Here is a 17,119-nt window from a genome sequence, read left to right on the forward strand (position 1 = left end):
TTAGAATTATTTACAGAGAGGAGTTTTGTGGGTGAAAACTACTGTTGTGCCAGGAAAATGGGCTGGTGAAGTTTTGTTCTTGATTAAACAAACTCTTAGGAAAATCCCTGTTTCAAATGTGAACCATCTCAATGGGGAAAGAGTTTCTCTCAGCTCTACAACCACGGGCAGGTCTACACTTAAAACGCTGCATCAGCACAACAGCACTGATGCAGCTAAGCCACAGTAGCGCTTCAGTGAATATGCTCCTGTGCTGACAGGAGAGACTTCCTGAGAGGTGGTAGCTATGTTGGTGGGAGAAGCTCTCCCACTGACACAGCGCGGGGGCAGGGGTGTGTTAAGACCGGTATAATTTTTCACATCCCTGAGCGATGTAGTTATACCAAGTTAGGTCCATATTGTAGACCTGGCCTAAGTAACTGTATTATTACTTTTTTTTGTGTGCTGGTAGTGGCTTGAACACTGACTCAAAATGAAGTCAGTTCCTGCTCTGAAAGCTTACAATCTAAGCTCCTGATCCTACAAAGATCTGAGCAGCCCTGGTAAAGGCAGTGGGACTACATACATGCTTAAAGTGAAGCATGTGCATAAGTGCTTGCACGTTCAGGACCTAAGAGGCAAACATGGAGAAACTACAACATACTGGGAAATCCAAAGGAGGGATTCCCTTTATATTAATTTTTTCTATTGTTTACTATTAGTGTAACAGCTCACTCAAGCTCTCATCCAAAGCCCACTGAAATAAATAGCAGTCTCTCCACTGACATGAGTTAGCTTCGGGTCAGGTGCAAACGGAACAGCTATGTTGTTTTTCTAACGCACCGAAGACCAGATTTTCAACTGGTCTCAAAAAAAGATGCTCATTGAAAGCTGTGCACAAATGTTTAAGACTGGGTGAAAAATTACCACTTAATGTATAGCATTACTTTCCTAATGTCCTAGGTTAGACTGATCTCTACAGATAGCAAATTAAAATAAAATGTTATTAAATTGGAACTGGCCTTCTTCATCGCTTCCCTGCAAAGTTAATCTTTGGTAAAGGTCAGTATTTTTGTACTCTGGTTTTCTTTTCATTAGATGGTTTTCTTTTCATTATTAACCCTTTAATCCTGGCTGCTCCAAGTGAGATCTGGGATTCGATGTACAGCATTAAGATTTTAGGCTGATATTTCTAAAACATCAAGCCAATTTTTTCCAAGCAACTCAGCCTTAGCTGTTGTGTGCCCAACTTGAGACCCCATAGACAGGCCTGATTTTCAAAGTGTGTACTCAGCTTTCTGAAAATCAGGATCCTTTTAGGTGCCTCAAGTTGGGAACCTAAAAAAATGGAGGCACCCAAAATCGCTAGTCACTTTTGAAAATCTCGATCCAAATGTTTCAGATTAAAATCAGTTTTTAAAAAATGAAAGTGAATTTTGATATTGCTCCAATTTTTATTACAGCCAACCTGCCTTGTCAGCTACATCAACACCACCACAAGCAGGAGGGGTCAGGGACAAGAAGCTCTGCAACATTGTTTGCTACTGCTCCATAAAAAGGAGCAATATGCATTCCCCCACAGCACCTGTGTCTGAAGGCAGCAGGTGTCTAAGGGGCCGAAGGTCCGATCCACCACTAAGATGGCTGAGCATGCTACTTTAGAGCCATAGAGGGTCTCTCGGTGCATTAGTCAGGCCTCTTCCCTAGTGCTCAAGGGAGTACTAGGTTTGTATCTTGGCCTGCTCTTGTGCCAGGGGAATCCAGAGAATTAAAGGTTCTTTCTGCCTTTTCCCTTTCCCTACCACGTACACCTGCACAAGATAGCTTGGAATTGCCTACAGCTTGTGAAGCACTTTGGGATCTTTGGGAGTGAAAGGTGCTATAAGCACAACTAACAATTAATAGCTATCGTGTATGTGTTTGTGTGTGTTAATGTGTTCATTTACATGAGCCTTGTCCTCCTGACCCAAAACCCTAACTGAGCAGCTACCACAACATCAGACTTTAGATTACGGCAGAAGAATATGCAGAGATAGAGTTAATTCTCTTAGTCATGAGTTGTAACTGTTTAAAATTGACTATAGGGAAGACAGCTGCACATACAGATAACTTTGATGGTTAGAAAACCTAGTGTTCTATCTCCAGAACTGGTGTGATGCTACACAAAAGGATACACCACTTTTTTAATGCATTGCATCTAATTACTTGCAAGCTTACTTAAACTACCGGTTGATAAGGTGTACAATTGGGACGCAATATTCTGCATATTTATTAGCCATATTCTGTTGTTCTTATGTATTACAGATCTTCCAAAACGGTATTTTATTAAATCAGAACCATTATGTAAGACAGAGCACGTTCCCTTCACATTAGTGATGGTAATACAGCAGGGAAAAGTTTGGAAGAAATTTTTATCTATTGACATGGAACCCACAGAAGTTTTACAAAATTTACTCTATAAGATTCATCAACCTTTAGCCACAGGGCATCTCTGTCACTGGTTCAAAGGTTTATTTGCTGTTACATCATATCAGCAGCACCAGTATTTATTATATTAATATTAATGAATCCCTTGGAAGCATAATCCATCACTTTTAATCTTTTTTTCCTCTCCTCTCTTAAAGCTTGATGTTTAATGGCTTGGGGCTATTTTAGCAATGCAAAAGCATCATTAGTCAAAGAAACCCCACTGGCAGGCAATATCAGATCCCCTGCTACTTTTTTGTGAAAGGTGCTATAGCTTACTCCAAAACTTACTTCACTATGTAGGGAACTTAGAAAAATAGAGAATTAGAAATACTACAGAACATAATGTGTCATTATTTTTAAACATTCTACTGTGGTCTGTAGGGAATGGAACACACACAGTTTTTGCAGCAACAAACTCCTAGACTGATCCGTGCAGTGGATGAGTGAGGGAGAGAAAGAAAGAACTGGGTGCTGGGTTGTTGGGGGACATGGATAGAGTGCTGTGAGGTGCTGGGCAGTGGACGAGAGAGGATTCCTGGAGGGGAGATAGAGACAGGGAAAAAAATATTAAGAAGAAGGAATGAGATTAAAGCATAGGAAAGAAAAGGATGGGGATGGGGGAAAATATTACTGGGCACAAGAAGATTAAGAGTGAGGAAAACAGACACTGAAATACACAATAGAAAAAGATACACTGGCACAGGTAAAAACAATATGGAGACAAAGTGAAAGGAGACATAGTCCAGTCATTTTTTTATTATTATTTTAACAGAATATATAATCACAAAAGGTTAACATTTGTGATTGGCAATCTGTCTACCTTCTACTGAGCCGGCAATGAGTTTCATTGAAATTCAATGAAACTTAAGCCCCTAAGTGACCTGGGCACTTTTGAAAATTTTACCCTGAGCTCCTTAGAGGGAGAGACATTTCCTTTTGTGGCATACAAAAGAAAAAAAAACAATTAAACAAAGTGAACAAAGAGGGGATTGTGTGCCAGAGTAGGCCTTAAAGAAAGGTAAGTGCCCACCTGTGCCTGGCTTCCTCCCAGATTAGTGGAATTCTGAGGCTTGTGTTCCAGGGGCAAATAGAGTTGTAAGCTTGCCACCAAGGAAGTGATATAAAGGCAATAAAATTTTCTCAGTGAGATATAAGTGCTGGGAAGGTTGCAGTGCCAGGGTGTGAGCAAAGATCTCAATGAAGGCCCCACCTCAGATGCGCCAGGAAGGAGCCTGGGACGGTCTGAGCTGAAAAAGCTGGAGGAAGGGCTGGGGTGCAACCTTAAGAGGCAAGCAAAGATAGTCAGGGGCCCTGAAGGGAAAATGGAATGAACATTCGCATGGAAAGGATATAAACCTTCATGTTTTATGGAGTCAGCCTGTCATCAAGAACCTGTGATTAAGAACAAGCTCCCCCCTTCCCATGAGCAGACCAGTATCCCGAGCCTTGCATTTTGTAGGATGTTTAGAATGACATACTGCTCTTCTTACCCCAAAACTCTCATTAAAAGTTAATGAAGAAGGGAAGGAGGAGAGGGCTACAATTATTTTAACAATCCTTCCCAGTTGATTTCCTCATTATGAATGTATGCAAATACAAATATAAGCATCAGTGCTTGAGTGATATCAAGCTATTAAGGGAGAGGAAGAATAGTTTCACTATGATACTTATTCAAAACTTGAAGGTTTAGGATTATTACTTGCCTCCAACTGATGGAAATACCACTAAGCAGAGACTTATGGCATATAAAAACGATGAAACTATGAAAATAGAAAGCTAAGTGAAAAATGATACAATAAAATGGAACTTTAAGTTCCCCTGATTGTTAGCTTCTTGCAATAAAAAAGTATCTGTATATTATTCAACATAAATCTTGCAACAAAAAAGGATATATAAAGCTCAGTGAAGTCACCTAATAATGATGATATATTGTCTTATTTAAAACAGAAGGTAGAAAAAGACTGAGAAACACTTAAATGCCTACTTTTTGGTTAACTTCTTCAGTCAGAGGTACTACAGCAACCTTTGATAGTGTAATTGAAAATGCCTGTTTTTCAGAGGGGATGCACCAGGTACGTGAGGCAACACTGCATGTGGGTTGAGCAGTACTTTGTACAGCAGGGAGCAGTTTATCTTTTATTTATTTTTCCATTTATAAAATGTTCCTCTTTTCAACTCCAAGATGTATTTACTATAAAAATAATAAAGCAAACAAAATAACACCTTCTAAACAACCACTTCAAACTCCTTTCTAGCAATCCTCTCACAAAAAGCTTGAGTAAACAAAGGTCTTGCGGTGCATATGAGCATTAAACTCAGCCTTTTTTGGTCCTAAGGATTGGGGAAGAAGTGAACTCCAGAGAGTCAGGGGACCTCTACGTTGAAGGACATGCCCACAATCCACAGATATGTTAATATACTTGAAAGGCATCAATAAAGAACATTAGTCTAAGATAGACTAATGCTTAGACTTAATTTGGCTAAGGACTCAAACCCTAAAGATGTCCAGATTAAAATCAAAACCTCAAATTGCACCTGCAGCAAAAGCACAATAGCTGGAAACATTGTTGGTCTCCTTGTACCATTACAAGAATAGTGTAAGTGAGCAAAGAGAAAAGAATCCTTCCTATGTGGCAACTGTTTGAGTGATCAAATCCAAACATTCTTTAGAGCATTAAGAAATGTTTGGACAGACTTCTGTTGATAGACTAGATGTTGATATAGACTTTTAGCTCAATAATAAATAATAAAAATAATAATACCACTACCGAGGTGGCATATGCTAGTAAAAATACTTGAAATATGACCCGGATCCATCATCAGGATTTCCAAGTGCAGACCTCTGTACTCATGGAGTTCTAATGTGACTCTGCACAATGTCACAGAATGCCACTGGAATCTAGTGTAGGATTGAGGACCTCATTTGAACTCCATCTGTAACTGTAGTTTGAAGTGGAAACACTGTATATATGTTGCTGTCATTTCTATATACTACACTTTTAGAGCATTTCCAATTCAAATATATATGACCCATGCAATCTCCCATTCGAGGACTGTTTTTTCTTAACACTCACACTAAAAAAAAAACCACTTCAAAAATTCAGTTGAGCATATCTCCCCCAAGACAAGAAAAATCCCTAGCGTGTGTAACAAAAACTATTTTTTTCAATGAGTGACACTGAGGAAAAATATTTCAATAAGAAATATAACTTAGGTTTAAACCCCAGAAATTTAGATTGAAAAATGTTTATGTGTGTGTCATTTAAACACATTTTATGATCCAGAATGCAATGATTCAAAATAATTTTTGCAAACCAGTAGGTAAATAATTAGTTCATTCTGCATTATGTAATGAATAGTCACATCCTCTGCAAAACAAAGAAGATGAAGTCTTCTGACAGAACTGTATTAATTCAATATGAAGAGAAAATAAAAGTGGTTCAAAAGATGACATAAAGAGAACGATATCTTACACAGTCCTCAGGAGACTTGCATCTATGGTATATCAGACTGATAATCATTTGCCCATCTAACTGGTATAAGATTTAGATACAAAATTTATTTTAAAAGGAAATCTGAACTCTCTAAAACATAGCTGTAATAAATAAATCACCCATACTCTAATTTTAACTACATTGGGCTTCAGTCCATTAGCTCCTTGACTCTTTTTAGAAACATATATGGTGACCTCATATTAATCTCATCTTGATGCAGATCATAAATCATATCAGGGACTAAAAATATAATTTGATTCTTTCCCTTTTTTCACAGTATTCTTCTCCTTTCCAAAAGAGGCGGAGTTTATTATTTATTTTGGATTTTTGTAACTCAAGACACACACAAAAATACAATATGTTCCAAATTAGGTTCAATGGCAAGTTACATAAAGATCTAGTACTAATTAGCATCTTAAGAAATGCACAGTTGACTTAATGAAAATATTAGGGTCCAAATATGAGAGGTATTGGCCCAACAGCATACCTGATCATCCTCCGGGTTCCCTAAACTAGGTTAAGATATAAAAGACGCCCAATCATCAGTGAAACATTACAGGTTCACAGAGAAGGGATATTAATTCTTAGCTCGAATTTTTCACAATAATCAAAGGGTTTTCTGCCTGCAAAAATTTCATCAGATTGTCCTGAAAGCTATTCTTTTTATCCATATGGTACCACTGGAAATGGGTCAAACTCATGCTTCCCCCTCATGGATTAGAATTTCACCATTTCAGCTGTGAAAACCCATAGCTCCTATTGACAATGGCATCAAATTCAAGAAAATAAGTGAGTGAATAAGTAACTGTAAATGAAGGCAAGATTAGTAGTTGTGCCCATCTTTGCTCAGGGGTTTTTGCCAATGAGTTCTGAAACCATCTAACTAGCAACATTAGTCCCTCACGTGACAAGTGAATGACTATCAGAAAAAGACAAATGAGTTTAAAACAATCACAGGACAAACACTAGACTGTAATATTTTGGCTTCACTTATATGCAGCCAGAACCAGTGACCTTAATATATACTGCTGTAAACCTTCTTATGCTCCTCATAGCCCCTTCCCAAAACATGTCCAACTTTCTTATTTTTTCAGCCAGGAAATCTTAGAATCTCCAGTTTCCCTACAAGAGGAATTTGCTTTGACTGTTGGTTGTAGGGCTGTCTTCTTTCCTACCAACTTCAAGCCCTATATCATCTCTCTGTAGTTAGACATTCTTTGCTCCCTACTGGTATTGATGTTGTGTTGAGAGCTACTGAAAATGCATGCAACAAATCTCTAAACTGCAGGAAACTCAGAAAAGTTTGAAAATGGGAACCCTAACAGCTCAAAAACTAGGAGGCAAATAAAAAGACCCCAACATCATTATTTTAAAAATTTCATTCTTTTCCAATACAAACTCAGTTTTGGAGGCCTGGCTCAGGAGTTATGAATGCTTGGAGCTGGTGATATTGAAGGAAAACAGTATCGACCTTGAAGCTGAACGTGTTCTCTCCTTTTCTCTGCCTCACAGCCCAGTTTCTGCCTAAACTCTTTCCTTTGTGCCTGTCTTCTTGCCACAGATTTAAAGAAACAGTACACATCTTACAGTGAAAGTCTCCAGGAACTCAAGATGTTGAACAAAAATTCTATGTCTGGTGCAATGGTTCCACTATCAAATGTCTTCAAAGCTCCTTAAATCTCCAGTTTTTGAACACTTATTAAAAATAACTAACTGAAGTTAGGCACCTGTGACTGTTCATTTAAAATGTATCCTCCCTTGTCTCAATCTCTCTCCCTCTCTGCTATCAGTTTAGGAACTGCAGTTTCGAAACACCGTTGTTATAAAAGAAGCTAGGAAAAATACATTTGTATTGTTCTAAGGTAAGTGCATTCATGGTACAAGTGTTTACTTACAGGTATCATCCAGTTGGCCAGATCACCATATTTAGACACCTGCATTGCTCCAAGCATTGTCAAATCGACATGACCTCTGGTAAAAGATAGTGTGCAATTAGCATACTGTGTTAAAATAATAGCCCACAAATCCAACCAAGTTATTTGTTCACTGTCTTAATATATCATATAAAGCTCCTAAAAATGGTAGTAAACAACAGAGGAACTGAGCAGTGTGTCACTTTACACATAGTACTAATCTGGATTTCTCTCTGCCTTCTGAGCCTCAAAAACATGATTATTTTTGTCTGGTTTTGGTTAATTGCATTCACAGTAAATCAGCTCTGAACTCACATTTTTAAATGCACTCCTTCACATATTATGTGCACTGATTATCTTTTCAGACACATTATCGTTTAGTGTTTGTTTGTATCCAACCTCCTCTCCGAAAAAACAAACAAAAAACAGGTACAGATGGTGAATTTCCATCAGGAAGGCAGAATCAGGATTGCAGACACAAGGTGAGTAAAGAGAATATACAGCGTGCAAGTACAGATTAGATTCCTCAGAAAGTGACTAAAAAGTAGCCGTTTAAAACACAGCTATAAATGTGTTTAGATACAGTCAAGTGGTGTTAGATGCAAACATCCTTATAGCATCTATCAGTCATAGTCAGTTGAATATTTCAGTTTCCAGTAGCCTGACCTAATCCTCCTGTAAATTTTCACTGAACATCCACAATAGTTTTACAGGTTGTTAAATGATAATCACATTTCAGAGCATTACTAATTAGTTTAGTTAGTGACTCATCCTATTCTGTTCAGCATTTTAACAGATTAGGAGTTCTGTTACATACCCTCTAATCATTGCAAATGATTCATCACTAGAGAAATAGGAGGAACCTGGAAGAACGGTGACTGTCTCTTTACCTGTAAAAGAAATGGGCTGTTATATTTACAGAACTAGTGTTCTTTAGGAAAATCCAATAGGAAGGGATCTTTGTCATGTCAAACTCCACCAGACTCTGTCAATATTTATTGGTGTAAGCTTTTTGGAATTATGGGAGTGGGAGGTTATTCTGTAAGAATGGCTTGAGGGAGTTGGGCGGGGCTGAATTAGGCCATGAATTAAGGAGAGCTTCTCCCACCGACATAACTGCCACTTCTTGTTTAGGTGATTTTATGACGTTGATGGGAGAGCTCTCTCCCGTCGGTATAGAGTGGTTACACAAGCGATCTTACAGCGGCGCAGCTGTATCCGTACAGCTGTGCCAATGTAAGTGTAATGCAGACATGGCCTTAGACTGGCACCTGAGTTATACTGATACCAAATCAATTGGCAAGTGTCACTGTGCAGTGTGAGTAGCAGGAAGTATTTTATAGAATAAGATGGAGTATGTAGTTCTAGGTGATCAGATAGATCCCACTGCCTCATTGGACTTAGCTTTTCATTCCATTTGTGGGAAAAGTGTGGGGCAATTTTAGGCAGAAAGAAAGTGTCTGGAGAAGACAGAAAATGTTACAAAAAGAGGAGGCCAGACTGGGAATTTACTCTCGTGGAAATGCGTGACAGAGTTGGTTCTCTTGTCTCCAAGGTGCATGTACAAGAAAATGAATGTTTGTGAGCAGCCTCCATGTGCTAAGCAGTCGCTCCCTGAGCTGTTCCTGGTCCTGTGAGTGGAGCACACAAAGCCTTATCCGGCACCCACGTGACAAATCACATGGAAGGCCTGAAGGATCTTAACCCTAGACCTAGCACCGGACCGCCTTCCTGCCTCCCAGCACCACTTCTGGTGAGGCACCAGAAGTACTGTTTTTCCTGTCTTTCCTAGGAGGTATCTTTAATAGTTAGAGATTGATTTAAAACCTGAAGCATGAGGTTTAATATCCCTTGTAAAATTTGTTATAATTAATTATGATAACTATGATACCCATACAAATATCCAATCCCGTTTTTCATCTTGCAAGTTCTTTGCAAATTCTACCACATGTTTTTGAAAGAATACTTCAAATACCAGATGATTGCTGCCAATTTAGGATAAATTATTTTTAAAGAGCAATTTTTACACTGTTTAATTTAAAAAAATTACATTATTCTCAAGGCTTAACTTGTGTGCACGCGCACACACACACACACACACACACACACACACGGAGATTTTCAAAGGTAGGTGTTTAACTCCTTTTTGTGCCTTGGAAAATCTCCCCATGTAAAATATTTCCACAGCCAGCTGTTGGTGAAACTTTGTTAGGTACTGAAATAATACATGAGTAATATTGCAGAGATGGCTCTGTTCAAAGTGGGAAAAACAACACTGTGATAACAGAATCAATTAATTAAGCTAGGCGGCAAATATTTTTACAAGTCAGAGAGCAGTTGCTGGAGTGTACAGCTAAATTAAACTATAAACTTGGTTATACGTCAGTGCTTTATCTCATTTGGCTATTCAGTTTAGCTGTACTAGCTAACATGATCTGCTAAAGAGGAGATCTATATTATTATGAAATGCCCTTTCTAAAATACCAGATGTATATACCTGATCCTGCACTGGGATCCACTAGTGTGGGCCTATGGCCATGCAGAGTCCCTTTAACACCAATGGGAGTCTATATGGGTGTAGGTCTCTGCACTAGCTGATCCCACTGCAGAAGCAAGGCCTGTGTTTAAACTGATTTGGATTAACTGCATTGCATAACTTTGTATTGTGAAACTAAACTAAAAACCCCGCCCAAACAAACAAAAACAAACAGACAAATCCTAACATGCTAGTTTTCCCATTTCAAAGCTGTGAGACCACTTTTTCCTGCCAAAAGAAGCTGAAATGGGTGAATTACAGGGGTATTAGAGGTATCCTAATTAGAGGTATCCTAAATTCCCTCTAAGATGCATGACCGGGCAGCCACCCAGCAGGCTATCAAGTGCCATGCACTTCAGGTGCCCCTCCACCCACTGCCGCACTGTTCCTGCCCACTGCCTTGGAGTCCCTGGCCAGTGGCTCCCAGGAGCCTCCTGCTTACTGTGCAGAGTAGGGGAGGGGAAGGAAGGAGGAGGGGGCGCTATCAAGGTGTCCCCCTCCCCTCAATCCCCCCATCTCCACAGAGTGCGGGGGACGGAAACGACAGGGCTCAGGAGGGAGGGAACTTGCTGGCAGCTGTTTGTGTCTGAACAAGCAGGCTTCAGACTGCTAAGTACCAATCTACTTACAAGGACAGTATACTTAAAGAGGCAGAGTGTATCTCTCTCTCACACACACACACGCACACACTCTGTCTATCATGCTTTAAAAAGTGGAAGTGAAATCCTAGTGAGGAAGATAGAAAGGAGCATAAACTCTGGCAAATGAAGCGTAATTATAGCGTAGAATTACAATTAGGAAGGCCAAAAAAGAATTTGAAGAACAGCTAGTCAAAGACTCAAAAAGTAATAGCAAAATTTTTTTAAAATACATCAGAAACAGGAAGTCTGCTAAACAACCAGTGGGGCCACTGGACGATCGAGATGCTAAAGGAGCACTCAAGGACGACAAGGACATTGTGGAGAAACTAAATGAATTCTTTGCATCAGTCTTCACAGCTGAGAATGTGAGGGAGATTCCCAAACTTGAGCCATTCTTTTTAGGTGACAAATCTGAGGAACTGTCCCAGTTTGAGGATTTATTAGAGGAGGTTTTGGAACAAATTGATAAACTGAACAGTAATAAGTCACCAGGATCAGATGGTATTCATCCAAGAGTTCTGAAAGAACTCAAATGTGAAATTGCAGAACTACTAACTGTAGTCTGTAACCTATCATTTAAATCAGCTTCTGTACCAAATCACTAGAGGATAGCTAATGTGATGCCAATTTTTAAAAAGGGCTCCAGAGGTGATCCCAGCAATTACAGGCCAGTAAGCCCTGACTTCAGTACTGGGCAAACTGGTTGAAACTATAGTAAAGAACAGAATTGTCAGACACATAGATGAACGTAATTTGTTGGGGAAGAGTCAACATGGTTTTTGTAAAGGGAAATCATGCCTCACCAATCTACTCAATTCTTTGAGGGGGCCAACAAGCATGTGGACAAGGGGGATCCAGTGGACATAGTGTACTTAGATTTTCAGAAAGCTTTTGACAAGGTCCCTCATCAAAGGCTCTTAAGCAAAGTAAGCTGTCATGGAATAAGAGGGATAGTCCTCTCATGGATTGGTAACTAGTTAAAAGATAGGAAACAAAGAGTAGGAATAAATGGTCAGTTTTCAGAATGGAGAGAGGTAAATAGTGGTGTCCCCCAGGGGTCTGTACTGGGCCCAGTCCTATTCAACATATTCATAAATGATCTGGAAAAAGGAGTAAAGAGTGAGGTGGCAAAATTTTTAGATGATACAAAATTGCTCAAGATAGTTAAGTCCCAGGCAGACCGCGAAGGGCTACAAAAGGATCTCTCAAAACTGCATGACTGGGCAACAAAATGGCAGATGAAATTCAATGTTGATAAATGCAAAGTAATGTACATTGGAAAACATAATCCCAACTATATACATATATTTAAATATATGTTATATATTTATATATATATATAAAATGATGGGATCTAAATTGGCAGTTACCCTTCAAGAAAGATCTTGGAGTCATTGTGGACTGGTCTCTGAAAACATCCACTCAGTGTGCAGCAGCAGTAAAAAAGTGAACAGAATATTGGGAATCATTAAGAAAGGGATAGAGGCAATATGATATTTTCTGTCTTATTATCTATATAAATCCATGGTACGCCCACATCTTGAATAGTGCATGCAGGTGTGGTTGCCCTATCTCAAAAAAGATATATTGGAATTGGAAAAGGCTCAGAAAAGGGCAACAAAAATGATTAGAGGTATGGAATGGGTGCTGGATGAGGAGAGATTAATAAGACTGGGAATTTTCAGCTTGGAAAAGAGACGACTAAGGGGGGATATGATAGACGTCTGTAAAATCATGACCAGTGTGGAGAAAGTAAATAAGAAAGTGTTATTTACTCCTTCTCATAACACAAGAACTAGGGGTCACCAAATGAAATTAATAGGCAGCAGGTTTAAAACTAACAAAAGGAAGTATTTTTTCACACAACGAACAGTCAACCTGTGGAACTCCTTGTCAGAGGATGTTGTTAAGGCCAAAACTATATATAACAGGATTCAACGAAGAACTAGATAAATTCATGGAGGAAAGGTCCATCAATGTCTATTAGCCAGGATGGACAGGGATGGTGTCCCTAGCCTCTGTTTGCCAGAAGCTGGAACTGGGCGACAGGGGATGGATCACTTGGTGATGACCTGTTCTGTACATTCCATCTTGGACACTTGGCATTGGCCACTGTCAGAAGACATGACAGTGGGCTAGATGGACCTTAGGTCTGACCCAGTATGGCCGTTCTTATGTTCTTATCACACTCACCTCCCAACACATACTTGTATTGTTGTTGTTGTTGTTACTTGATACTTCTTTCAAAGTGTGTTGTTTTAGTTTTTTGACTGGTCTATGCATTTCATAATTTTTATTTTTCTCTTACACATAAATTTAATTCTTTGAGTAGTGAGTTCTAAAATGCCTAACCTGTTATGGCTAGAGTAATTATCCCTTTGGTAACTTTTAAAAAAATATATATTATATCTAGGTTTTTTGTTTCTAGTGGTGGTGCACATCCGCACATTACCTCGATATGGTGCACATAGCAAAATTCATTCCACACATGGATGGAAAAAATTAGAGGGAACACTGGAAGTATCTACTCTGAATATTCAAGTGAGATCTGTGAAAAGTTGCTTAAATTGTTCCTCCAAAGATATAATCCCTCAATAGTGAGAAGCGAAGATATTAAACACACAGTGACTGAAGTCCAGGAATTTTGCCAAACGTGCCTGGGACAAGAGTCAATGGGGCCAATTTCTAGCACTTCCAGACATCCCAGGAAAAACAGTGGGAACAAATGCATGTGTGTATAGACATCACAGTGCAAGTCTACATGCTGAATTGGGGAATAGGTCTAAGAATCTTTTGCTTCAAAAAAGTAAAACACAAGCCTTCACTGCTTGAGTTAAAAAAAGCGTCCTTTAACTGTCACTACTAGAAAGCAGTGATGATACATATGCTGACTAGCTAGTATATTAATGGTCACTAATGATCGAAACTCATAGTGACTGAAAATATGTCAGTAATAAAAAAGGCAAAACAACATAAATATTTACAAGTAACATTGCACCAGTGTTCTGGATTTAGTATTGAATCAAATGAAGTATGTTAAACCAGTTATAAACAATTTCCAAAAGTTAAGTATGTTAATGATTTTACCTGCATTAATCAGGTCTGGATCTACCTCGTTTTCAAGTGGATAAGGACCCTGATAACAAAACACAATCTCAATATTTATTGACGATCCAGAATTACACAGTATTTTCCTTTATTAATTCTAATGTTGTGACTCAAAACAAATACATCATACATTTGGATTTTTCTGTGTGTTACACCTCTTTTATTTAGTATGTGCACTGAAACATACACTAGTCCATGAACAGAGACTGTATGGTAAAGACACTGCTGAAGGCTATTATAATTATTAAATGTATGTAGTTTTCCTTGAAGCTACAGAATTCTTAAAGTTACAGGCATCCAGGTTCAATTTAAGAAAACATCACTATAGTAAAATATGCATACGTATTATGTTAGTTTAAAATTATGTATGATGTCACAACTAAAAACCTCTTATAGAGCTTGATCCTGCAAGGTGCTGAGCATTCTGGCACCAATACAGCAAAGCCCTCTGCCAAAGTATATGCTTATCTTTAAGCTTGTAATCTGTCCCATAACTCCAATGGGACTACTGACATATCTCTCAAGTAAGTATGTGCTTTAAATACATTCCTGGGCTTAAGCAAGAATACACAGCACCTTGCAACATGGCAGCTCTTTGAGCTCAAAGTGTAAACAGCTTGTGAAAAAAACAACAAATTAATTTAAGTGCATTACATAAGCCTTCACTGACTCTATACTTACCAAGCCCAGGACTCCATTTTCACTCTGCAGGTGAACTGAAATGTCTGGACTGATGAAGTTGCTGGCCAACAGTGGAATTCCTATGCCCAGATTAGCTGAAGTAAATTGGTCAGGGCACAACTAGATTATAATTACCGTAAATGAGTAAATTAACAAAATTATATTTGTGCTGTGATCACACACCCTCTTTTTTTTTTTTTTTTTATATAAACTGTTTGGCTTTTCAAATATATGCCTCAAAAGTTATGCTGAATTATTTTGCATTTGGACTGCCTAGTTGCCTTCTCTCAGATGCTAACCCATTAATATAACTGTCCAAGCAAGCTTCATTTCATACAGAGGGGTGCTTACAATTTTCAAGAAAGATCAATTAATCACTTGACTGCCAATGAACATTCCAGTTATACCCAGGTAGAACATCTCCTACTGTATGCCCTAACATTCCATCTATTTCAACAGGATGTTAATATAACGACAGCCACAGGTGCTGTAGTGGACAGTGAAGATGGTAACAAACGTGTGCCAGGAATAACAGCTGCAGCTGCTATTTTATCACAGCAAATCCCATTTCTTTAACCTACAACATAGTTGGAGGATACCATACATGCCGTCTTCAAACTCTAAAGCTGCTCGTCTGATGATCCGCTCTCTCACATTATCTCCTTCCTTCTTTTGTTTGGCTTTTGAGTCTTCGGGCTTTCGGATGGATAATCGCTACAAAGTAAGACATTGTCAAAAACAAACTGTGGTGTTAAGATTCCTGTTCTGCAAGACAAACATCAGGCTCAAGGGTTCAGTGAGACTTTATGCAAAAGTCCTTTAGAATATTGTAAGGATGGAACCAATTTTGGCTCTAGAGGAAATACTGCCAAAAAAAAAAAAAAACCGATAGAATTTAACAACAAATGAAATCCTTTCTATATGAATTTGTTCAGTAGCCTACAGAACTTATTAGACAATATTATCCCTGCAATGGAATTTGATAACTTGGCTTTACTATTCTATAAAAGTTATCATGGTTTTAAATTCTATAAGCCTTTTCCGCAAGGGATGGTTTGCTGTCAAGAACAACACTATTCTTCTGAGAAAGTGTCTGTCAAAAATATATTTTCTGTAATTTTGTCCTTTACCTTTTCCATACTTCAAGACAGTACGTTTATGTGGGCAGAAGGGATTTTCACTGATGGAACAGAAGCCTTTAGTGGGAACATAGTTGTTAAATAAAATCCATGTTCAAATTAAAACATTTATTTTGAATGTAATTTAATTTCATTTTAAAAAAGCTTTCTTTTTAACCCTTGGCTGCTTCCCCTACAATGGTGGAGCATTTCATTGCTGCCTTTGAATCCCAAACTCATTATTTCACTTCCTGCAGGAAATGAAAGTGTTCACAGATTGGCTCCTGCCTTGTGTTGGAGGATTCTTCCATGGAAAAAGGAACGCATGATGGAAAGTACACCAAAGGCATTCCCGCTAGAGAGATCAGATCAGAATCCAATTAGGCAGGAGCAAACTGTACATCTAAAGACAGTAAATGTATGACAAGCTAGCTTCTATTTATTCCTCTCCTTCCTCCCGCTCTGCACCCCACCACCACAAAATGGTATAGGGGTAGGACTATCATTTCTGTAACATGATTAGAACAACATGCCTTCCTTTTCCCAGCACTCTAACTAAAGTTGCTTTATATGGGTATCCTTTCCAAACATTCCACTGGGAACTGTAATATGCCTGATCCAATTTATGCTCAAAATGTACTAAGTAAAGCTGGCAGAGCTGGCTCCTACACAAACCACTGTCCATACTGCCAGTCAAGGTGGCATGTTGGGATGAGGAGGGATCATGATATAGAAGGGGTAGGGTGGAGCGCCACGCCTCAAAATTTTATTTTATAGGCTCTGTGTAAGGCAGTAAATAAATAACTTCGTAATTTCATTGCTATATTTTTATTTGATGAGATGCATCACTGCTAGGGTTACAAAACTCAATGTACTCAAATTTATCCCTGCTGCAACTCTATTGTATATTATATAAAAACATTTTAAAAGGTGATAAAAAATGGGGTAAGTGGTATGACATGAGGCCTTGTTGTTAAAGTTCTGGCTTAATCTCCTGGTCCTAGGAGGACCCCCACTGTAGTGGGCAAATCAGAGAAGAAAGCCAAGCAGTATTTGTATGTAGGTGCTACACTGGAAAGAAGGGGCAAGCCTCTGAAGCCAAACTGAAATGACAACAGCATTTTAAGCAAAGCAAAATCAATACATTTTGAGAAAGATAAATGCTTGTGAGCGGATGTAA

General features: G+C 38.7%; 1 protein-coding gene across 1 annotated transcript in view; it reads right to left on the reverse strand.

Annotated features, from left to right (window-relative positions):
- Positions 1–17,119, reverse strand: part of OXCT1 (3-oxoacid CoA-transferase 1) — a 125,434-nt gene that overhangs the window by 36,111 nt on the left and 72,204 nt on the right. The window contains exons 9-13 of the mRNA XM_037902729.2: positions 15,421–15,535; positions 14,822–14,916; positions 14,120–14,168; positions 8,673–8,745; positions 7,838–7,913 (exon numbers count right to left, since the gene is read on the reverse strand). Coding sequence (XP_037758657.1) covers positions 7,838–7,913; positions 8,673–8,745; positions 14,120–14,168; positions 14,822–14,916; positions 15,421–15,535 — 408 coding nt within the window. The remainder of the gene's footprint in view (positions 1–7,837; positions 7,914–8,672; positions 8,746–14,119; positions 14,169–14,821; positions 14,917–15,420; positions 15,536–17,119) is intronic.

This window comes from Chelonia mydas, chromosome 5 (assembly GCF_015237465.2).
Source record: "Chelonia mydas isolate rCheMyd1 chromosome 5, rCheMyd1.pri.v2, whole genome shotgun sequence".
Classification (NCBI taxonomy): Eukaryota; Metazoa; Chordata; order Testudines; family Cheloniidae; genus Chelonia; species Chelonia mydas.